The sequence below is a fragment of the Lynx rufus genome, unplaced genomic scaffold (genome assembly GCF_022079265.1).
Source record: "Lynx rufus isolate CCGP_SWC_20201006 ecotype Redwood Valley unplaced genomic scaffold, mLynRuf1.p SCAF_22, whole genome shotgun sequence".
Taxonomy (NCBI): domain Eukaryota; kingdom Metazoa; phylum Chordata; class Mammalia; order Carnivora; family Felidae; genus Lynx; species Lynx rufus.
In genome coordinates this window covers 15,032,504-15,057,366 of record NW_025814837.1, presented here as the reverse complement: position 1 = coordinate 15,057,366, position 24,863 = coordinate 15,032,504, and the positions used below count along the sequence as shown (strand labels likewise).

The 24,863-nt window shown below is 35.8% G+C and overlaps 1 protein-coding gene and 1 pseudogene across 1 annotated transcript in view; one reads left to right on the top strand and one right to left on the bottom strand.

Annotated features, from left to right (window-relative positions):
• Positions 1 to 24,863, top strand: part of TAF4B (TATA-box binding protein associated factor 4b) — a 126,164-nt gene that overhangs the window by 77,731 nt on the left and 23,570 nt on the right. Inside the window, exons 13-14 of the mRNA XM_047087040.1 lie at positions 519 to 575; positions 14,818 to 14,928. Of these exons, the coding sequence (XP_046942996.1) occupies positions 519 to 575; positions 14,818 to 14,928 (168 nt within the window). The remainder of the gene's footprint in view (positions 1 to 518; positions 576 to 14,817; positions 14,929 to 24,863) is intronic.
• On the bottom strand, positions 5,553 to 6,392 carry LOC124517618 (40S ribosomal protein S3a-like; annotated as a pseudogene).

The following is a 24,863-nucleotide window of genomic DNA, read 5'->3' as shown; positions in this document are numbered from 1 at the left end:
CATACAGTGTTAATATTAAATTATATGCCAGTTAATCAGGCATCCGGTATAGTGATTCAACAGTTTTATACATTGATTTTAATAGTCTTGGTTTTAATAGTCCTTGAAATACCATAGGTTTTTCCAAAATGGCTTCACCTGAAGATTAGCCAGTGTTGATTGCTTTCCTTCATTTGAGCCAACAATTATCCTTCTATTCTTTTCCTTCATCTGTACCATCCGTTTTTTAATTTTTAGTGTTCTAACAAGAACAGCGTCATGCCTCAACTGGACCTGACTGACATCGTTAGCATCATTTTCAGTATAAGCTTCCTTGGGGCTAGAGCCGCAGCAGCCGGCCCAGATGATGGGAGGGAGGGGGCGTAACGGAGGGAGTGCACCAGACTGGATTGAGGCATTTTCCCCCGGAGCTAAGGTTTTCAATCACTAGAGAAAATTGTCATTTATTAAATATTTAACGGCAACTATGGTGTTTAGATGCTAGTAATTTCTATTAAAATTTTCTTTTCCTTTGATAGAGTCGTTCCAATAAAGAAGATCCAGAACAGCTGAGATTAAAGCAGAAAGCCAAAGAGGTAGGACTTTCAAGTTACCATGCTTGTCTTTGTGTTGGAGGGAAGGTTGGCAGCTCTCTCCTGGCAATTAGGTCAGGGTTTATTTTGCTGTTGCATACCATTTGCAGAAGCCTTGGGGAAGGACAGGAACTGCTCAAGGCAAGGGCAGTACTTCAAATGAGGTCAATGAGTTATGTGCTCTCTTTTTAAAATTTATTTTCAAGGCTTAGGCCTGTCTAGAAATGGCTCTTTGTAAACTACAGTGGTGTACTTGGAGGAATATAATGTGGGATTAAAAAAAGAAAAAAAAAAGAAACTTCTGAGATTTAGCATCTGGGACTGTACAATAGGCTACATTTTTCCAGGGTAATTGTTCGTTTTGTAAATCTGATACTGCTTATAATTCTTTGGCTGGGAGGTGGTACTGGGATTTAGTTTTAAATGGAAAACGCCTCTGGCTTTTAATTTTCTGGGCCCAGCAGTTTTCTGTTCTGGAATGGAGCCCTTGTTTCACACAGTTCATGTTTAGCTGCAGGGGTTTTAGTTTATAGCTTAGACTGGTTAAGCTTTTACTCCCAGAGGCCTCTGCATAGCAACTGTAGAAATCAACAAATAAGTTCATTTATGTCTGCAGCCTCCTCTCAGTAGCTGACTTTTTACATTTCCCAATATCCATTTCCTGACTTTTCTAGCCCCAGAGAAAAAAGCTCCACTAATTGGAGCTTATTTTAATTGAGCCTTAATATTGGATCTCACTGGAGTTGCCCCCAGAGCTGCTGAGAACAGAAGGAAATGAAAGTACCTAAGGTTGAAGATGTGGTGTGTGTTTGGGTGTGTGTGAAATTTTTCACTTGACCTACAGATTCTTTTCCCTGCTGAATAAATCATCAAGCCTGTTCACATTTCTGATTAAGGATCTGACAGCAGACGATAATAAAGACAATTGAGGTGTGAGACGTGTGATATGGAGCTGAAGAAATTGGTTTCTATAGTTACTTGACTGATTTCATGCAATTTTTAAGGATCTTTGTGCTAAATAAGAGTGATTTCCTGAGCAACCTTTTTCCTTAACTGTGCCTCTTGAACTATGAAATTTGTTGTTGCTTAACATTGCAGCACTCGGCTCCTAGGTGCCAGCAGCAGCAGGTTATTTATGAATGTTTTCAAGGCCCTTATTGTTTGGATTAATGTAGGAGCTGAGGCAAAACAAATGGAAATCTAGTAAGATTCTTACAATCAGTGTGGTATGTTTTCACTAAAATAGAGAAGGAAAATGCATGAACTCTGGATGGAGAGGTTTCTTCTGGATTGAGATGAGGAGAACTGGAAAGGGAGAACATTAGAAAGGATTGAAGTCAGACACATTTCAACAACAGAACACTTCTAATACTCATTTCTGTTCAGCAGAAAATTTATCTAAAGATGTTATCTGAAAAAATTAGTATGAGAACTATACCCATTACCCTCTTTAAGCAAGCCTGGCTTCATAGGTTATTTGGGAATGGACAACCTATTGTTCTGAAACACAAGCATTCCTCTTTGTTTCAATTAAGGACTGATTAGATGCTTATCTTACTTTCTTGTGATTCCACCCCCTTTTGGGAAAACACATATCAGAAAGCTTGCCCTTTTATCTTTAAAAATCTTATCCCATCTTTTCCTTTTTCAAAAACCTTCATTAACATCTGGATTGATTAATTTTTCCTTCAGGTTTGTATGGGATGGTTTTGTTTAGTTGGTTTTTCTTTTAATATTGTGTTTAATTGTTCCCTGAGGGATGAATAGGTGGACAGTATTTTTCAAAGAAAATTGTAAAAGTAAATATGCAAAAAAAAAAAAAGAAAAAAAGGTACCTCTCTTATGAGAGCAGGTGGTAGCAAACCTGTTTTTTCCCCTCTTTTTGCGCCTCCATTTATTTTTTTCCTAGCAAGATTTAAAGGACTGTATAATTTCTTTCCAAAATATTTTGAAAGTTTTCTAGTTGCATACTATCCTAAATCTTTCAATTAAAAAAAAAAAATCAAATACACTGGCCTCATTCCAAGAACAGAGCCACTTTGTATTAGTTGCAAACGTTTGATGAAACTGCAGTATTGTCATTTTTGTGACATTTCCTTTGCCCCCTAGAGCTTTTAATAACTTTAGTATTCTAAGGGCCTCTAATTTAGAATCAAACTCACAGGGATACCATATTGTGTTTCGTTGCAAAAGTCATTGACTCTATCTTAATATAGTTGAACTGTTCTCTTGTGTGGTAATTTGTAAGGTTATCACTTGGGATGTGCTAATTGTTCTCACACTGGTATAAACTATAAAGCTTTCATTTGTGATTTTTTGGTATTTGGTCTGTCTGGGAAGTTTTCTTTGTTCAACTGTGAAAATTAGCATGGATTCCTTTCAGTTGCTCAATTTAAAATTTGTTTGCTTTCTTTTTCTAGGTAACTAGCTACCTACCAATCTAGTCATAGGAAGTAGATTAAGGAGAATACCTTATGAATGCAGAACTCCAGATAACTATTTAGAGAAGTTGTAGGCTTTGTTGATCCTGAGAAATGTTTCAGCAATGTTTCTCACGTAAATATTAAATAACTTGAATCCCCTTCATACATAATTTTATGATCTATGGTGGTTTCAACCGTTAAGGATAGAGTTCTCACGTAAATATTAAATAACTTGAATCCCCTTCATACATAATTTTATGATCTATGGTGGTTTCAACCGTTAAGGATATGATCTTGATCATTTCTCCTGGGTGTTTTCTTCTCTATTAATACCATTTTTGAGTCTGTTCATTTCTTTTTTGCATTCTGGGTATAAGGACAAACTGTGTTAAATCAGGCAGGTTTTTATAAACGTGTCTAATAATTTTTTTTTTCATCCTTCCCATCGACTTCCAATTTTGACATTCTTATTTGGAGCTTAAAAAAAATAGGCTGCCCTTGGGATTTGCCTCCATTCTAGTCTCAGTCCATTGAAGTGGCTCCTTCTGCATACTGTTCTTATTGACCTGACAGGTTATCTGTCTGTTTGAAAACCTTATTGTCGTCTGGCTAAAATGTCTATGGATATCCTTGTAATTCAGACATCTTAGTCTCAACTTTGGGGCTGTTTCCTGCCCCCCTCCTCCCTTTTTCTATTTTTGCCTGAGGAAAAAAGCAACAATATTTTAGAGTGTAAGCACTCTATTGTAACTTTATATTTTAAATATCAGTACTTTTAAATTCTGGTTTAAAAATTTTTTCCTACGTATGTTTCCTAAAATCGAAGTACTGACTTTCTTCCATTTTACCATCTATTTGTGAAAAGTTTTAGATGGATTACTAATTGCCAAATTCTAACTTCAAGCAGGTAGGTACATCTTTGTTTAATGCAGCTGTAGGCTTATCGAAATATGTGCTGTGTGTCCTAGATTATCATCTAGCCTTCGATGTTTTCCGTTCTTACCACATCATCCAGAATTCTGAGGAGCAAGCCACTTGACCTTAGAGTTCATACATCCTGATTCCTTAAACATTTGTTATATATACTGTGACCCTTCTTTCCTTTTGAATATATCCTTTTTCTCCTTTGGGAAATGTGAATTCAGCACATCTGTGCAGAATGAGACAAAGAATTCATTTACTTCCTTTTAACAACTCCTAGCATTCCCACTTTCATTTGTTACCAGACAATAGAGGAAAGAAAAAGGAATGCAAGACCTGTACCTGCTGGCACTTAGCTTCACAGGGCAACCAGTAGAAACTGTTATTTTGGTATGAAAAAGACAAAAGATTTTTTTTTTTTAAATTTTTTCTATGTTTATTTATTGCAAGAAAGTGCCTGCACTTGAGCAGAAAAAGGACAGAGAGAGAGAATCCCAAGCAGGCTCTGTGCTGTCAGCACAGAGCCCGATACGGGGCTCGATCCCACAAACTGACATCATGACCTGAGTGAAAACCAAGGGTCAGACACTTAATCAATTGAGCCACCCAGGAAGCCCCTTAGATGAAACATTTAAAGATACAGCGTCTGTGAGATGTGATAGTTAAGGCTGTTAAATTATAGCAATTTGTATTTAAACTTATGCTAGTTCTGCATGAGTGAAAACTCATGGAACACTGGACAGGACAAAATGAAACTTGTCATTTTAAATATGTGTGTGTGTGTGTGTGTGTGTGTGTGTGTATACACATATACATTTTTTTTGGTCATTAAGAATCTATTTTAGCAATCCAGTTAATTTAGTATGGAGAAGACATTTGTAAAATGACACGTTGTAAAAAGCTTGTGTACATAGAGAAACAGATGCAGACATTTCAAAGCATTGATAGTCTAGGACAGAGGTTCTCAAACTTTGGTGGACATGAGTATTATCTGGAGGGTTTGTTAAAATACAGATTGCTGCCCCCCCCCCCCGCCCCCTTCCTAGTTTATGATGCAGTAGGTCTGGGCGAGGCTTGAGAGTTTACATTTCTAACAGATTTCCAGGTAATTCGCTATTGCTGCTGCTCCTCTGGAAATCACACTTAGAACCATTGGTCTAGGAGGAGAAGGAAGAGGACCTTTAAAATCCACCACTTTTATTTTCCCGTTGACTAAATGGTCATAGAAGGTCAAACAAAATACTGCGGTTTGGGAATCTAAGAGTTGGCATCTTGAACTGGCATTGTTCAGTTACCATTCAGTAAATTCTCTTCTGGGAGCTGAGAAATGGATATTTTCTCAAGAGATGTATATTGGTTGTATCTCTTGATTGGTGTACCTTACATAGGAAAGATAGTATTTTATTTAGAGCTTCATCAGAAGGTTACATAGGTTAATTTGGAAGTATAGGATCTGTGTGGCCTGAGGGACATTCTACCCTTTTGGTAGAAGAGGTATGTATTATAAGAGAAATAGCATTGAGCTAGAAGTCAAGAGTCTTCAATTCTAGATTCAACCTGCCATTGACTACATCTCACTTTGGGGAAGTTACTTTACTTCTTGAACTTAACCCAGTTTCCTTTTTTTCTTTTTTTCAAACATCACAAGTAAGATTTTTTATTTGTCACCATTAAATGTCTGAATTTTAAACAGATTCTTGGACTGATGGCTCATATCCATCAGCTTGTTCAACTTCAGCACCAGTGTCATCCCCAGTAGCTTTTCCAGAACTACTGCCTTCACCATGAAGCTCCATGAGCTTTCCCAGTTCAAACTTGGGCTTCTTGAGCATTTTTACTTTTCTAACAAAGACATCATGGAGTGGATAAATAGACTGACAAGCCTTCTCTGTGTCTTTTCCAATGCTGTCTGGAATCAGTTTATTGACCACTTCTTTCAAGTAATTTGTCTGCACCTCTCGGGTCATGATTTCCATGATCTTTTTCCTAATTTGGCAGACCTATTGGTGCTGAGCATAAGAGGTCTTCCAAATCCAATTGTGGCATTTTTTAGTAAAACCGGCACAAAAGAAGCGAAGAAATTACCCACTGGTAGTCTTGACATCAACATGAGTTTCAATCATGGTCTGCCATTTTTTGACCATGGAGCACATTTTGTCCCGGGTAAGATCCATGCCATGGAAATTAGTCAGGTTTTGCCCTGAACATCTTCAGTAATTAGCTTCAATTTCCCACATGCAACTTCATCATTCTCCAGATCAGCAAGGCTTACTTCAAACACACGACCCTTGAGGCCATCAGATGCGATTTTGGTTCCTTGAGTTCTTGTGACTAGTGTTTTCCCAATATTTCTTATATTAAACATTGCTGGTGCTTTTACATCATACCAATCTTTCTTTGAAAATGGATCAACCACTTTTTTCTTGGCTCCCTTTTTGCCGCCTTTCGTAAGATGCTTATTCTTGCTGACCACCATGTGGCACTGCTCAGGGAGCCAAAAGGGCCCCAGTTTCCTCTTATAGTTGATCCTTGAACAACACAGGAGTTAAGGTCACTATCCCCCTGTGCAGTCAAAAATCTATGTATAACTTTTGACTCTCCCCAAATATATCTACTAATAACCTTCTGTTGATAGAAAACCTTACTGGTAAAATAAACAGTTGATTAAAACATTTTTGTCTGTTCTATATATTATATACTATATTCTTATTCTAAAGTAAGCTAGAGAAAAAATATTAAGAAAATCTTAAAGAAGAGAAAATACATTTCTAGTACTGCACTGTATCCCGAAAAATCATGTATAAGTAGACCCATGCATTAAAACCCTTGTTGTTCAGACCCTATTTAAAATGAACAGAGGGGTGCCTGGATGGCTCAGTCTGTTAAATGTCTGACTCTTGATTTCTGCTCAGGTCATGATCTCATGGGTCATGGGTTTGGGTCCTGCATTGGGCTCTGCTCTGACAGTGTGGAGCCTGCTTGGGATTCTCTGTCTCCCTGCCCCTCCCCAGCTTGCATGCTGCTCCCCCCCTCCTCAAAATAAATTTAAAAAAAATAATAAAATAAAGTGAATATAACAGCACATGTTCTGCTTATGTAACATAGCTGTCATAATTTAGGGAAAGGTGAGGTGTAAAAGGAAAAATAGTTACTTAAAAACATTAGCTATAGAAACATTTAAGATAGATGCCATCAAGCTCTTAAATAAGCTCGATACTGACCCATGGATATGTAATTTTTTTTCCTTTGTTTTTTTTTCTTTCAAGAAGACTGGAAAGAAGGTTGAAAAAAAAGAATGTAAGGGGAAGACATGGAGGGGGAGGGTTCTGTACTCTAATACAAATTATATTTGTTTTAAACAATATAGAAATCAAGTATTGTGTTTAAGTCTAAGGAAGAAAGTGTCTAATTGAGATCAGAGAATGTGCTATTTACTGAAATGTACAGATGGATTAGAAGAGCAGACTAACAAGGCATTGGACTCTACATTCCAGATCCCAAGTATCTCAGGTGTTCTGGACAGTATCTTGACATCATAAGAACTAGCATTAGTGGTTGGGAGAAAAAAAAATACTCAGACCATGTATTGTTAGGTTTGGTGGATTGCCTGCCTAATACTTGTCTTTTAGGGGTTGAAAGTGATACTATGTTTCTATTGTTGTATCCCTGAATTTTAGGTGAGATGGGGGGGTAGTTATTGTTTTTTAACTTGCTTTGTTGGTTCTGTTGGTTTAGAATTCATTTGTTAATGGTGTTTAGTGTGGTATTTTTTGCTTCTTTTGTAGTATAATATTTTAGGATTTAACCTTGTTTTCCCCAGTAAGTTGCAGTAATTTAGAAGTGATTATTAACATTGTTGAGAATTTTAGAGTTTGGCCAATTAATTTTTACAAAGCATATCTAAAATTCTACCTAAATGTTTACTATTTAAAAAACATCTATTGGTGGTAGGGTTTTATTATTTCTATGTACACATAACATTAACTGTGAAATCCAAGCAACACACTATTCGTAATTCTTTGCAGAATTCAAAACTAGATAGTGTACTTTATTTCTCTTATTTTTTCAAATTCTTTCAAATATTCCTATTTAGTGGCAATAGCTATTTTCATTGCTACTAATGTATGTTTTTTGGACAGCATACATAAGCTCTGGGGGAGACATTAACTCATCTCTCAACTCTGTCCTTTATACCTTATTATCACTTTCTAAAAGTTCATAGCAAAATCAGACTGAGGATGATAGCACTTCATATTTCTGGATCATTTGTTTTGAAGGACAGCTCTGCTGTTGTCTCTTGTACTTTCAGCACCTTCCTTTTTTTTTTTTTTTTTTTATTAAATATCTTGCCTGCCTTAAGCATGAAAAAGAAACACAGTTTTGAATTTCCCATAGTGTCAGTGTCATAATTATCTAAATAATTTAGTCCTTCCTGTTAATAATGTCCTTGTGTCCGTGGAGGGACTTGACTATATAATACTTGATTTATTCATTCTTTATGTGTCTCCTCTAATTCTGCTTCAGTTTTGCTTTCCTTTTTCATTAATTTTTTAAAAAATCTTTTGTCTTTCAAAATTATGTGCTTAGCATCAAGAAGTACCTCTGTTGAACTTTACATCTGAGAGTTTGTGTGATCTTTAAGGTAATCTGTTAATGTGTTTTGGACTTGATTAAAGTGACTATATCATAGTTGTACTTAAAAATGAACAGAGACAGATACTAAACATCAGGAATAAGATAATCTTCAACCACCATTGCTCTGTTGCTCTCTAGGGCACTGACTTGGATTTTAGGGGACCTATGCTTGTTATCAGAGAAGACTGTGATAAGGGAAATGAAGGCTTCTGCCTTTTTCATTAGCCATAGGAAGGAGTAAGGGTACTCTTAAAAGAGAACTTGCCAAGCCTGTTAGATCTTTTTGGACCAAAGTGTGTGTTGCTGGTGTAAGTAAGCAAGCAGGCTTTAAGTTTTATGAAACAAAGCTTAGTAGGAATATAATTTAACAGAAACCTGTTGTCAGAATTCTGGTTAAACCAGCTTTTAAAGGTTTCAGTTGGTGAAGTAAAAACACTTCCGACTGTCTCTCCCACTGAATACAGCTATAAAACCTGAACAGAATGCATGGAGAAGCTATGACGGTTTTGAAAATAGTAGGCAAATTGGGGAAAAAGATGAGACTTCAAAATACCACTAATCCAGCAGTGAGTTTGCCATCCCTCCTGCACCTCCCCACCCACATTCTTCCTGCTGCTTACTGTTGACATGGACAGTCACAGATATATATGGCAAAGCAGAGTAACTAAAGCCCCCAGCTTTCTGGCCAGAGGACAGAAAGAGGAGACTAGGGAACCAGAAATTACTGGGAAGATTGTGAAATGGGAAGAGCTCAGGAAAGCAAGCCTGTATTATTATTTTAGACTCCTAGGCCCACTCTTGAGTGACACATTTGTCATATGTGAATCTGATTCTAATCAGCATACATAAAGACTTTAAGAATGGAACTAACAGGGGAGATTAGTAGCTCAGTCGGCTAAGCATCAGACTTTAGTTCATGGTCTCACAGTTCAGGTCATGATCTCACAGTTCATGGGTTCAAGCCCCACATCGGGTTCTGTGCTGACAACTCAGAGCCTGGAGCCTTCTTTGGATTCTGTGTGTGTGTCTCTCTCTGCCCCTCCCTTGCTAGTGCTCTGTGTCTCAAAAATGAATAAACATTAAAAAAAAAAAAAAAAGAAGTGGAACTAACAGAGCATGCTAGGTCCCAGACTGACCACCAAGTGGTACACATTTGGGACATATCCAGTGAGCACTACAAAGGCTTTGAAAACTGAACTCGTGTTGGAGCTTGAGCTAACAGAAGATACATTGGAACTTGCGGCCTAAATCTAACTGACCTGTTCTGCATACTAAAATTAAAATGTCATATTCCAAAGGATTTAAAGAAGACCCAGAGTCTTATAATATTTAAAATATTCAGGGTACTATTCAAAATTACTTGACTTAAAGAATCAGGAATAAATTTCTAAAATAGAAATTTTATTTTATTTTATTTTTTAAATGGAAATTTTAGAACTGAAGATAATAGTAATCAAAATAAAACACTTGGCTGGATAGTTGAAAAGAGACAAAAGAGGAAAGAGTCAGTGAACTTGAAGATGGACAAGTAGAATTTATCTAATCCAAAAACTAAGGAGAAAACTGATCAAAAACAAAAAACAGAAAAACAGAGCCCCAGAGACCTGTGGGACAATGACCAAGGTCTGGCATTAATGTTATTGAAGTCCCAGAAGAGAAAGAGTAAGATACTAAAAATATGTTTGGAAAAATAATGGCTAACAACCTCCCAAATTTAGAAAGACATAAACCTAAAGATTCCAGGTCTGTGAACCCCCAAACAGGTTAATCACAGAGAAAGTCAGATTCAGTTCCATCTAAGAAAACTAAAGACAGAGAAAAAATTCTTGAAACTAGCTAGAGAGGTGTACACTTGTCTAATAAGGAACAGCAATTCAAGTGATTGTAGATTTCTTATCAGAAACCATGGAAACCAAAAGAAAGTAGCAAAATATTTGTAAAGTGCTGTAAGAAAAAAACTGTCAACCAACCCAGAATGCTATATCCTGTGAAAATACCCTGCAGTAATAAAGGTGAAATAAAGACAGTGCAGGAACAAGAATAGAATCTTTTGCCAGTAAACCTACTCTAAAAAAAAAAAAAAAAAAAAATGCTTAAGGAAATTGAAGTTCTTCAGAATGAAGTGAAAATGATACCAAAGGAAAATTTTAAACATTAGGAATTAAGAAAAAGCAACAGAAATGGTATATAGTCTGCTTTTAAGCTTTTTAAAATATTAAAAATAAAAATTCTAACATTGTCAGGGATTTTCAGTGTATACATATGTAATATATAAGAAAATTATAACAAAGTGTGGGGAGTAAAATGATATAAGGTATCTGTATTCCACTTGAATTGGTAAATTATGGATTCTAAGTAGACTGAAATTTAATTTTTTTTTTAAACGTTTATTTACTTTTGAGACAGAGACAGAGCATGAACGGGGGAGGGTCAGAGAGAGAGAGGGAGACACAGAATCTGAAACAGGCTCCAGGCTCTGAGCTGTCAGCACAGAGCCCGACGCGGGGCTCGAACTCACGAGCCGTGAGATCATGACCTGAGCCGAAGTTGGACGCTTAACTGACTGAGCCACCCAGGCGCCCCACTAAGTAGACTGAAATTTTAAGTAAGTATACTGTAATTTCTAAAGCCACCACTTAAAAAAAAAAAATCTATGGATATAGTAAAAAACAATAGGTAAATTAAAGTGAAATATTTAAAGTTCAGATAACCCAAAAGAAGTAGGAAAAGGGAAACAGAAATGAAAAACAGAAGGAACAAACAGAAAAGAAATAATAAAATGGTAGACCTAAATCCAAAAACATCTAAGTTGTTCTATTAAGTGTAAATGGTCTAAATATACGAGTTAAAAGAGATTGTCAGAATGGATTTCAAAACCATGACTAAATTATATGTTTACAAAGAGACTCATTTCAAATGTAATTTGATTCAAATGTAATCCTTCAAAGGATAGGAAGAATGCTTATGTTAGAGAAGAAGAAGAGTCTCAAATTAATAATCTAAGCTTTTAATTTAAGATACTGGTAAAAGGGGAGCAATATACATCCAAAGCAAGCAGAAGAAGGTAAATAATAAAGATAAAAGCAGAAATCAATGACTTTGAGAACAAAAGGAAAAAATAGAGACAATAAAACCAAAAGCTAGTTCTTTTATGATAAAATTGACAAATCTCTAATTAGACTGAGAAAGAAAAAAGATGTAAATCACCAATATCAGGAAAAAAGAGGTGGAAATCACTACAGACCCTGCAGGGTAAGGAAATACAAAAGAACAACTCCATGCAAGTAGTTCAACAACTTAGATGAAATGACCAGTTTTTTCAAAAGCACCATCTGTCAAAACTTAGCCAAGTGAGGTAGCTAACCTCAGTAGTTTTGTAATTATTAAAGTTAATTTATAGTTAAAACCTTTCAATGAAGAAATCTCCAGGCTTAGATCATTTTACTTATTAGTAAATTCTCCCAAAAATTTATAGAAGAATTAATACTGTGTCTCCACAATTTCTTTCAGGAAACAGAAGAGTTAGGAACTCTTCCAGTTCATTTTATGAGACCAGTATTATCCTGATAACTAACCAGAAAAACATTACAAAATAGGAAAACATTTCAGTATCCTTTGTGAACATAGAAGTAAACATCTTCAACAAAATATTAGCAAATCAAATGTAGCAATGTATAAAAATAATATATCATGACCAAGTGGAGTTTACCCCCCCAGGAATGCAAAGCTGTGTTAAAATTAAAAAATCAGTGAATGTAATCTACCATATTAACAATCTAAGAAAGATCATATCAATTAATGCAGAAATACATTAGATGGATTTCAATATGTATTAATAAGAATAACTTTCAAAAATCTAGGAATGAAGAGGACTTCCTTAACCTGATAAAGTGCAACTATTGAAACCCTACTATTAACATTATTCTTAATGATGAAATGACTGAATGCTTTCTTCCAGAGATTAGGAAAAAGGCAAGGATGTCTGTTTTCATCACTATTACTCAGTGTTATATTGCCCAGACAATAAGGCAACAAAAAGAAAAATAGAGAAATTAAATATAAACAGTGTGGTTTTTTTTGTTCTCTTAACCGTGTCTTTTGTAGTGCAAGAATGTTTCTAATTTGTATGAAGTCTAATTTGTCAGGTTCTTTTTTTTTTTTTTTTTTAAAGGACCTGTTTTGGGTGTTCTGTCTTAAGACATGTGAGATTTCAGAAAACCAAAGTATACTTTGCAGAGTGGGAGAAAATGTTTTACTACATAGGTAGGGAATTTTGATGACAGAGGTCAATTTAAAAACTTTTTATTTGTTGTGACTATCTTGCAGATGCTAATTTTCTCCAGGGAAAGACTTAAAAAATATAGCTGATTGTTTGATTTGTGCTGCAGGATAGATTAATTAAAATCGCATTTTGTCACCTGAAGTTCCAGATTATGACAGCATCAGACTCTGAAACTATCTGTACTTTTTAAAAGGCCAATGGTTCTTAGTTAAATTTTTTTTTTATTTTTAGTTATGTTTTCTGCTTTACTAAAGACTCAGTTACCTAGGGATTATTTTTGGTCTTTCCTCTAATACTACAAAATATCCTGAAGTGGTCTTTACTTTGTATCTCCTTGAGACTGCCTATTTCACCACTAAACCTTACTATTTTCATCCTGCTCTTTTTTTAATATGTTCAAAATTTGGTCAATTCTCTTTTAAAAAAAAATATTTTTGATGTTTATTTTTGAGAGAGACAGAGCACAAGCCAGGAAAGGGCAGAGAGAGAAGGAAACAGAATCTGAAGCAGGGTCCAGGCTCTGAGCTGTTAGCACAGAGCCCAATGCTGAGCTCAAACTCACAAACTGTGAGATCATGAGCTGAAGTCTAAAGCTTAACCGACTGAGTCACCCAGGTACCCTGGTCAATGTTCTTTTTAAAGAATGTTCAATGTGTGTGTATAGGGTTCCTCAACAGGTTACTTTCAATTGGCTATCTTAGAGCCTGATATTGTTTGAATATTTGTTTAGCAACCAGTGGCAGGTTCTTTATTCATTTCTCTCCATAGTAATAAGATTTTGATGGTAACTGAACGTTCTTCTTCTTCTGGAGAAGCTTAAGGACCTCGTAGTGATGTTTTATTTTGACTTGGTTATCTTTTCTTTTCTTTTCTTTTCTTTTCTTTTCTTTTCTTTTCTTTTCTTTTCTTTTCTCTTCTCTTCTCTTCTCTTCTCTTCTCTTCTCTTTCCTTTCTCTCTTTCTTTTCTTTTCTTTTCTTTTCTTTTCTTTTCTTTTCTTTTCTTTCTTTTCTTTCTGAAATACCATTTGACACTCACCTGCCCTTGTGAAATGATACTATGGTTTCATGTATTTATTTTACAGTTCTAATGTCTTATTTATCTGTCTTTTAATGGGGCATCTTTCATGAGCACCTTTCATGAGTACCCACATAGTAAATAATTATATCTTGTAGATTTGGATATTCTGGGTTAATTATGATAAAAACTCTACAGCAAAATAGTACTTTCAGTTTTTAGCATGAAGATAAATATAGAGTAAATCCATGTGAAAATGTGACCTATAGAAAGGGCTTGTAATGAGAACACTTGGCTCTGAGTTCTGTTTCTACCACTTATTTATTTATTTATGTAACCTTTATGAAGTTTTTCTAAGCTCTTAGGGCATGTCTTCCTTAGTAAAAAAAAAAAAAAAAGATGGTACATGGTACATATATGTATAACTTTCATATCCTATTATAATTAATATTATACTTTTTAATGTGGTTGTAAGAGTTAAATGAGTAAATTTTTAAGGAAGTAGTTTGTAAACCATACAGCATAGAACTCTTTCCTATAATTTACAAAAACTGTCTTTATTTTCAAGTAACTTTTGTTTTGAAAAAGTTGACTATAGTGTGGCCAGTTTCTCTCCAATTTACTGTTCAATTTATTCTTCAGGTATTTCTTACCTGTGATTAAACTAAGGATAGATTAAGCACTAGATGCCCTTTTTTTTTTCTGGCTTTTCTTCTATTCTATACTTCTTCCTTACCTAAATTCTGCCTCTTATTGTTTAGAGATTCAGGACTAAAGAGTTTGTTGGAGTAAAGGCATTAGGAAATGATGTGCTCTTGACTGTTAGGGGAATTTATCATTTATTTTATACTGTAACTTATTTGGTAAAGAACACAGAAATAGGCTTAATGATCAGTTTCTTCCTCCTTCTGAGCATGACTCTGAAAACATTGACTTTTTTGTTGTTGTTGTTGTTGTTCCATCTTCTAGTTACAACAGTTGGAGCTTGCGCAGATACAGCATAGAGATGCTAACCTCACAGCTCTTGCGGCCATTGGACCAAGAAAGAAGAGACCACTAGAATCTGGGTCTGGAAGTGAGGTATTGAAGTAATGTTTGTTATTTTATTTTTCATGTCAAGAAAGCAAGCCAAAAGGAAGCAAAGACATGTACATAGTTTATCCTACCTTGCATGCCCGTGCTGCCAAATGCTTGTTAAAACTCTCCTTTGCCTATTTTATAAAATATTAACTTTGCCTGTTTTTTTTAGGATATATATTACCTTGAACTTTACTCCTCTTGATTACTTATTTTATACTTCTTCCTTTTCCCTCCACCCACCCCCATCTCTACTCATAATGAGTCACATTATCTCAGTTTTTTATTTCTGTGCATTCTTTCCACTGGTCTTAGATAATCCTCTTCCTACTGTATATCTAAATCGAGTTCATATCTTTTTTTCTTAAGTTTTTTAAAAAAATATTTATTTATTTTTGAGAGAGAGAGAGACCGACCCTGCATGAGTGGGGAAGGGGCAGAGAGAAAGGGAGACAGAGGATCTGTAGCAGGCTCTGCAGTGACAGCAGAGATCCAGATGTGGGGCTCCAACTCATGAACTATGAGATCATGACCTGAGCCGAAGTCAGATGTTCAACCAACTGAGCCATCCAGATGCCCCCAGTTCATATCTTAAGATCAAATCTGCCATCTTTTTTCTTCCATGAACCCCAACTACGCATTCCTTCATTGACTTCTTGTCTCAGTACATAATATGTTTGCATGGCAGATTCTTCTCTGTTCCTTATATGATGCATATTTTTTCTTTGCAAGATTTTAAACTTTTTGAGCAGATATAATCCTATTCATTGGTATTCCTCCACAGAACTTACATACTCAATAAAAATTGTTAATTGTTTGATTAGCACCAAGAAAGGAGCTGACCTACATCTCTAGAACAATTATTTGATGTAATGTTAGATTTGTGGATCGATCATCAGGGTGAGATACAGGTACCACTGAGGTAGGGTCAGCAATAGGAGAGCTATGGCTCATCTGTTTTGCTCTGTAAAATTTAAATATGCTTTGAGACCAGCTCCTCCCTAACATATACCCTGAACATTGGCAGTTCCTAAATAAATGACAATCATCTCAGTAGAGGAAGGATTTAAAAAATCTAGTTGTTTTTCATTATAAATGTAATGAATGCAATATGTTCACAGGTCCCCCAAAAAATCACAGTATAAAAAATGTTTGAAAAATAAGTGTCCCTCCTCACAGATTTCTAGTTCCCTGTCTCCTGCCCAACCAGACGAAACCATTATTAAGATTTTTGACATAGCCTTCTAAAAATTTATTATGAATATGCACATGTATCTTATGGGTGTTCACAGATCCACGTGCTTGATTTTGTTTTTACTTAATTGTGATCAGACTATGCCTATTGTTCTGCCCTTGATGTTTTTTCCCCTTTTCTGTAATCTCCGTCACATAATTGACCTCCATACTTTTTAAAGGTATAGGACATTACTATGTGTAGATAAACATAATTTACTCAACCCATTCTGTAATGGAAATTTAGTTTTCTTCCAGAACATTCTTGTACTTACATTGTATAATGTAACTGTAGGCTAAATTCCTAACAATGGAATTCCTGGTTTAAAGGCTATGTATAACATGAAAAACTTTTTGGAAAAATTCAAACACACAAAAAATAAATGAATCCCCCCCATATACTCACCACTCTGGTACACCTACTATCAATGTATACCCAGTCTTATTTAAATCTGAACCAACTTTCTCTGGTTTTTTATACCTCAGGTTATTTTTTTTTTTAAGTTTATTTATTTATTTAGAGAGTGAGCATGTGTGGGGGATGGGAGGGAAGGGCAGAGAGTGAGAGTGAGAGAGAGAGAATCCCAAGCAGGCTCCTCACTGTTAACATAGAGCCTGACATGGGGCTCAAACTCATGAACCATGAGATCATGACTTGAACTGAAATCAAGAGTCAGACATTTAACCTACGGAGCTACCCAGGTGCCCCTTCCTCAGGTTATTTTAGTCAGTTCTAGACTCATTATCATTTTATCCATAAATATTGTTTGTTGCTTTTGATTTTTGTTACATATTTAAAAATGACCCTCTGAATAAGTTGTATCAGTTTTTAAATCCATTAGTTCCTATTTAACATTAATACTGAGATTATCTTTGCCCTTAGATGGTTGAAAATGTAATTTTTTTTTTAAATTTTTTTTTTTCAACGTTTATTTATTTTTGGGACAGAGAGAGAGACAGAGCATGAACGGGGGAGGGGCAGAGAGAGAGGGAGACACAGAATCGGAAACAGGCTCCAGGCTCTGAGCCATCAGCCCAGAGCCCGACGCGGGGCTCGAACTCCCGGACCGCGAGATCGTGACCTGGCTGAAGTCGGACGCTTAACCGACTGCGCCACCCAGGCACCCCTGAAAATGTAATTTTTAATAGAATATTTAAATTGCAAGTAAAATTGAGCAGTTTTTTCCTATGTATATTGGTACTTTCAGTTTACTTTTTTCAACTGAGTTACGTTTTTCAATTGATTGAGAAAATGGAACACACCACACCCCTCTCCCCCCTTTCTAGTTGTCTAGGCTTTCTTCTTGTAAAGTTTTTTATTTTCCTAAAAAGAAGATCTTCTGAGTGTTTGTGCTCTGGCTTTCCATTCTATTTGGGAAGGCCTTTCTTAATTAGAATTATGTGTTAATACATTTATCATTTCACTTTTTAAGTACAAATCTTTGATTCATCCAGAATTTCTTTTGAGTAGGAGTTAAGATATGGCTTTATCTTTATTCCCTTCTTCTTTGTTCTCCCCCAGGCTCACAAATCGTCCCAATACTATTTACTCAATAATTCTTTCCCCACTGATTTGAAGTGCTACCTTTATCACACAGATTCAGTATTGAATACAAATTCCCATATGAATTTGGGTCTTTTTCTGCATACTGTGATCCAGTGCTATCTAACAGAAATTTTTGTGAGAAAATGTTGTATCCATGCTGTCTTGAATGGCTACATACAGCTGTTGAGCAATTGAACTGTGGCTACTGATTGAGGAAATAAAATTTTAATTTTTAATTCTATTGATATGTATCTATTTATGTATTACTACAAAATCTTTATTTTTCCCCATCCTAACCATTTTAAAGTTACACAGTTCAATAGCGTTAAGTATATTCAATTTGTTGTGCAACATATCTACAGAACTCTTTCGTTTTGTAAAACTGAAACTCTATACCCATTAAGAACTCCCCATTTTCCCCACAGCCCCTAATAACTGCCATTCCATTTTGATTCTGTGAACTTGACTACTTAAATACCTCATGTAAGTGGGATCATATAGTATTTGTATTTTTGTTACTGGTTTATTTCACTTAGCGTAATGTCCTCAAGGTTGCACATCTTAATGTATTGAAAAAATATGGTAGGGATGCCTGGGTGTCTCAGTTGGTTAAGCATCAAACTTTAGGTCATGATCTCATGGTTTGAGTTTGAGCCCCACATCGGTGTCTGTGCGGACAGCTCAGAGCCTGGACCCTGCTTCAGATTCTGTGTCTCTCTCTGTCTCTCTGTCTCTCTCTCTCTGTTCCTCCCTCACTCTCTTCTCTCTCTCAAAAATAAACAAACATTAAAAAAATTAAAAAATAAAAACATGGTGAAACTAGCCCAGTGGAGAGTTTTTATGTTTTTATTATTTCTCTACCACAGGATGACCCACTGCCCTTTATTTTTGGTCTCTTTGTATATGAATGTGTGTAAATATTTTATTAAAACTGGGGCATGCTATTTCATCATGAAGCATATTCCTATATATATGACTTAGCATACTTGTTTCTTTGTTGCAAGAATAGTTATTTATAATTTTTTTCCCATCCACAGAATTATTATTTATACCTCCTTTGCGAAAGAGCTATAGAGATACCTAAATTCCTATCCTTCCTTTCTATTAGTATTATACAATAAATCCTATATTATAGCACATGGGGTGAGTACACTTGCTTTGAACACAGACAAATCTCGGTTTTGTTCTTTACTCTGTTAAGTTTTATAATTTTTGACACCTCCTTTAAACACAGTACCTCAGTTTTCCCCATTTGGAAAAAGGGTATAATACCTGCCTGTAATGTTTTAAAGATTGGATTCTGCAAAGTGTTTAGCTAGTTTCTGGCCTCACGAGTGGACTTAATAAATTATCATTATTGTCATCATAGTAATAGTACCATTATTTTAGCTTTTAATCATATTTTATAAGTAGTCTTCATGGTCCATAGTAAATTTGAAATGTTAACCATTAATCTCTTGAGACCTTTGCTTCTCTATCTCATTTGAGTTTGTCACAAATTTTAAAAACAAAACATTCCCTGGTGTACAATAATCAGAGATTTTTAAGTGTTTTTTTCTTTTACTGTATGTTCAAATCTGAGAAAGGTCATAGGTTAGGGGTCAGAGAGAAATGTATTTTTGGTGTTCAGAGATAAAAAAAAAAACTAGTTTATATGATTTGTCTATTGGCATTAAAATGCAAGATTATTAATTTTTAAATTTCAAAACAGATGTGTCATAACTTGTGTTTAAATGTATTGAAGAGTATGTTTGCTTGGTGCTTCTTTAGTTTTGAGAATTTAGGCGTGTACATTTTCCCCTGTATTTCTTGGGTTTTAAGCTTAGGTAGTTGTCAGATTTTACTGTATTATATAACAGTACTTTTAAGTAATGCTAACCTAAATTGACAATACCATTTCTTTAATGAGCTGGTAACATTTTAGTACAATCCTTATTTTGAAATTAGCTTGAAGACTATTTTCTTATTTGTTGATTTTTATTTATGATATTTTAACTTTAAAGGCCATTTTCTTTTTAAAATGAGAAACTGGAGAAATGATGTTTTAGGTTTATTGCTGATTTATTTGCCCTCCCAGTAACTTAAATTGCATTAAGTCAAATTATTTTTTTTTTTTTTTTTGGGACAGAGAGAGACAGAGCATGAACGGGGGAGGGGCAGAGAGAGAGGGAGACACAGAATCGGAAACAGGCTCCAGGCTCTGAGCCATCAGCCCAGAGCCTGACGCGGGGCTCGAACTCCCGGACCGCGAGATCGTGATCTGGCTGAAGTCAGACGCTTAACCGACTGCGCCACCCAGGCGCCCCAATTCAAATTATTAAAAACATTTTTTTAATGTTTATTTTTGAGAGGGAGAGGCAGAGCACGAGTAGGGGAGGAGCAGAGAGGGAGGGAGACACAGAATCTGAAGCAGGCTCCAGTATCTGAGCAATCAGCACAGAGCCCAGCGTGGGGCTTGAACTCACGAACCACAAGACCATGACCTGAGCCTAGGTTGGATGCTTAACCTACTGAGTCACCCAAGCGCCCCTAACTGGAATTATTTAAAACTCTTTATTCATTTGTCTTATTCCCTCATAAGGAATGCAGAAGTTATGTATAAAACCAGAAACTGAGGCTTTACTTTTTATCTTCTTTGTAGTTGGGAACCTGAAATCTTACCTGTTTGATTTAAATTGGTTAGGATAAGCAGATAATCCCAGAGGGGAGTGAAGTTCTTTGGTTCTTTGAAGAATAACTCCTTAGTTTAAATGCAGTTTTTTTTTGTCTACTAAAAATGCAGAAAATTAAGCTTACTAGTACCTTTCACATTCATAGATTATCATTTTTGTTGATAATAAATCAACAATAATACATTTGGAGAAATTAGTTTTGGACTTTTGTCCTTTAGTATTTTTTTTCTGTTATGTAAAATAAAGCAAAATTATCTCTTATCCTTAAAAAGATTTGTATAACCCATATATTAGACTGGCCCCTTATACAAACCATAAGAGACTCTTAAATACTGAGAACAAACTGAGGGTTGATGGGGGTGGGGGAGAGGGGAAAGTGGGTAATGGGCATTAAGGAGGTCACCTGCTGGGATGAGCACTGGGTGTTGTATGGAAGCCAATTTGACAATAAATTATATTTAATATAAAAAAATAAACTGGTCCCTTATAGATTTACATTTGATATTCTCTTCTATAAGTCCTTTTTTTTCTTTTTTTTTTCCTCTTCTAGAAGTCTTTTAAAAAGTTGAATAGCATCAGCTACTGTCTTCCTTGTGTTAACCCTGGCAAAAAGCAGCAAGTACCAATTACCATTTTGAATCAACTATTTATACCATAAACCTGTCAGCTTTACAAAGGGAAGAAATAGGGGCGCCTGGGTGGCTCAGTTAGTTAAGCATCCAACTTTGGCTCAGGTCATGATCTCGCGGTTAGTGAGTTCAAGCCCCATGTCCAGCTCTGTGCTGACAGCTCAGAGCCTGGAGCCTGCTTCAGATTCTTCTCTCTCTCTCTGCCCCTCCCCTGCTTGTGTTCTCTCTTTCTCTAAGAATAAATAAACATCCAAAAAAATTTTTAAGGAAGGGAAATAGTTAAAATTTACTGCTTGGTAATACTTGAATTTGTCCTTAATTTACTGCTGTGGTTTGAAGTTTTATGTGTGGGTGTGGGTGTATTTTTATATAAATATGTATTTATATATACACATATACATAAATATGAAATTAGTTTTTAAACTAATATAGGCTATACAGATACTTGTAACAGTAAATTAGAACCTACTTTAAGGTTTAGAGTGTTTGCATGTTTGTATTGCTTATGTATATTGCTTAGATCATGTGCGTGGGGTCCTTTGGAATGTTAAGACATTAATAACTATACTTCCTGTATTAATTTTAGATCCTTGGATTAGAAAGGATCTTTATTAACAGTACTTTCAAATAGTTCACATAGCTTATTAATGATCCAACATTCATAAGGATATTTCTTCATTTTTGTTAAATATAAAGATAGGTTTTATTTTTACTTTATAACATATCTTAAAAATCCCATCATTGCACATAAAAGCAATTTTGGAGCTATGAAAGTACAAATTTTGGAATTTCAACATGCAGTTTTACTCTCATTGCTTTTTTACAAACATAAATAAATAAGGCCTCTTGAGAACATTTAATTATTCAATTGGCTTAAAATTGCTGATATTTCTTTTAAAATTAAGTGGTTTCAGTACCAAATCAGCTACATGGTGCTTATAGTATTGATGTGTCTAGTATATGTTGCTTAAAATAGTGTTCATTTGCTAACCAGAATGAAGAAATTATCAAGTGGATAGTATATGTTTGCTCTGTCTTGAAGCAGGCTAGAATGCTACCCTGTAAGATTTTAACTCTTCGGTGGGGGAGGGGGTGTGTGTGCCTGGGTAGCCCAGTCAGTTAAGCCTCCTACTCTTGGTTTCAGCTCAGGTCATGATCCCAAGGTTCCTGGGATCAAGCCCCACGCTGACAGTGCAGAGCCTGCTGGGGATTCTCTCTCACAGGCTCGCTCTCTCTCTCTCTCTCTCTCTCTCTCTCTCTGCCCCTCTGCCCTCCCCAACCCCCATGCATTCTCTTTCAGAATGAATAAATAAACTTAAAAAAAAAAAAAAAGAGGAATAAGAGAAGAAAGGGCTTTTACGAAACTTTGCTTAGCAATAAATTAAAAGTTTGAAATCAAAAATAGGTTTTTTGACATGAAAGGGCACAGCTTTAATCTTTATGTTCTTGAGGGCACAGGTAGTGCCATTTTTTACCACCATTCTTTTGTGCTAGGCTACAGTGGAACCATAACTTCTGAAGTGTGCATTGTTATCTATTATAGCTGACTTGGAGATTTAAACATACTTATTGTCATCTAACACTGGCTATAAATATCACATAGATTGGCTGGAATTTAGAGCATGTTATTACTTTAAATAAAGAAGTAGCTCCTTATTTTTAAAATGTTATTTAATTCACACTTCCATAAACAGATCTGCCTCTTTTAAATTTTCCAGAGATACAGAGGTTGACTCTGTCAGCCATGTTCAGGGACTTCATGCGAAATATGTTAAAGTGCACATTATGGATTTATCTTTCCTTCTTCCCAAATTTCCCTTAAATATTGGTGAAGGAGTGAAAACATAAATACACAAGAATAAGGAAGAGAAGAGAAAACAGCAATAAGAGTATTTAGTAGTATTTGAGTTCAAATTGACTAGAGACTGGAGGCATTGTTTCTAAAAAAATAATAATAATAATAACCAAGAGAAGAGGCCTTAAATATTAATATGAACATGTTGGCAAGGATAAGCAGATATGTAAGGGAAACCTCTTACATGAAAAGTTAAAAGGAGAATGTGGAAGAAAAGGTATGAAGCAGTAGGAAACTAGAAAAAAAATGTAAAAAGCAGAGTGTGTCACAAACATGAAACAAGAATAAAAGCTGTTTTTAACGATGACTAGAGAAAATGGAAGACCCTTGGGAACTGAAAGTGTGAGAGCAGAAATAAGCAATAATAGAAAGGGTTAGAAGTTAAAACATAGGGGGGTGCCTGGGTGGCTCAGTCGGTTAAGCGACCGACTTTAGCTTGGGTCATGATCTTGCGGTTCGTGAGTTTGAGCCCTGCATCCGGCTCAGCTGACAGCTCAGAGCCTGGAGCTTGCTTCGGATTCTGTCTCCCTCCCTCTCTGCCCCTCCCCCCACTCATGCTCTTTCTCTCTCTCGAAAATAAATAAACATTAAATTTTTTTTTAAAAGTTAAAACTTAGGTCAAATCCAAACAAGTATTTTTTTTTTTAAAAAGACAAAGATGGTATGGTGTATTTGTATTATGTCAAATTTGGTAAGGTAGAGCTGCATTTCCCAGAATACCTTTTCTTGCATAGTTCCTGGTTACTGTGGACAATGAGGTGTTCTGATTTTGCAAGGTGGAATTGAGACTGCATCCATATTCTTACTCTCAGAAGATAAGCGTGGGCACCCTGGGAGCTACTGCAGCTCACAAACATTCTTGGTATGGGAGAGCCACAGGGCTCCTCAGCTTCCCCCATTTCCTCTCTATCGGCTTCTCCAAACACTGGGCCAGGCCCAGCCCCAGACAGAATCAACAGCTGAACATAAACTGACCAGGTTCACCATTACTTAAGGCCAAATCTCCATTATAAATGCCATATTCTCTATCATTCCTAGTGTTCTCTGTTCAAATGCTGACTGATAAAGACACCTGTATCATAATTAGTTGTAGAAGAACAGTAACATAGTAATGATGGGCTCCTAAATTAGTTCTAGGTTTTCCAGAATTGGTTCTCAGGTCTAATTACATTTAAAAGCATTAACGACCCTGTTTCAAGTGGCAGAGGGGACACTGGTGATCCATGGCATGCTGTAGCAAAGCAGTTAGTTTATCAGCTTTAGACACTAGTAATCAAGTGCCCATAAAAGGTAAGACTATGGGAGACCAAGTATTTACTGCCACAGAACATTTTATCATGAAAATAATAATAATGGGATAGGTTGATCCCTTCAAACTATATTGGGGAACTTAGGAAAGGAAATGGCGTTAGCTTCTGAGCTCAGAATCCACATAAAGAAGTGAAATCCTCTATGATTGCTGTAAAAGAAACCCCTATCTCTTGTAGCCAAAGGCAGAGATTTCTGAAAACCAAACCCAAAATCTAATCCTGCAGGTGGCTGAGTTACAATATCAATTGAACTTCTAGTTTTGTAGTCTCTTGTGTTAAGGTTATCTAGAGAAAGAATGGAAAACTGAAAATTGGGGTGGGGAATATGGGCAGATTCCAGTGAAGCTAGGTACCTTGGACTCCTTAATTCTTTCTAGCCACCTTTACTTTACCATCCTACCTCTGTCTGAGGGAAGTGAGTCTCCTGAGGAATCTATAATGGCTTGCCTTAAGGTAGTTAAGTTGCTTTTTAAGAGACTGCATCTTCTCTCACCACCTCTCATTGCTTTTATACCTCTGTAACCCCCTTGCAACAGCCCCCAGGGCATGAGGTACTTACCTACTAAGCGTTACCCATGAGGAAGTGTGATACACACTGAAAGAAATAAATGATTTATCTGCAATTACCTGGGGGATGGTGTAGGAATGGAATAGAGCAGAAGGTATATAAAATTGAATCAGGCTGAATTTATT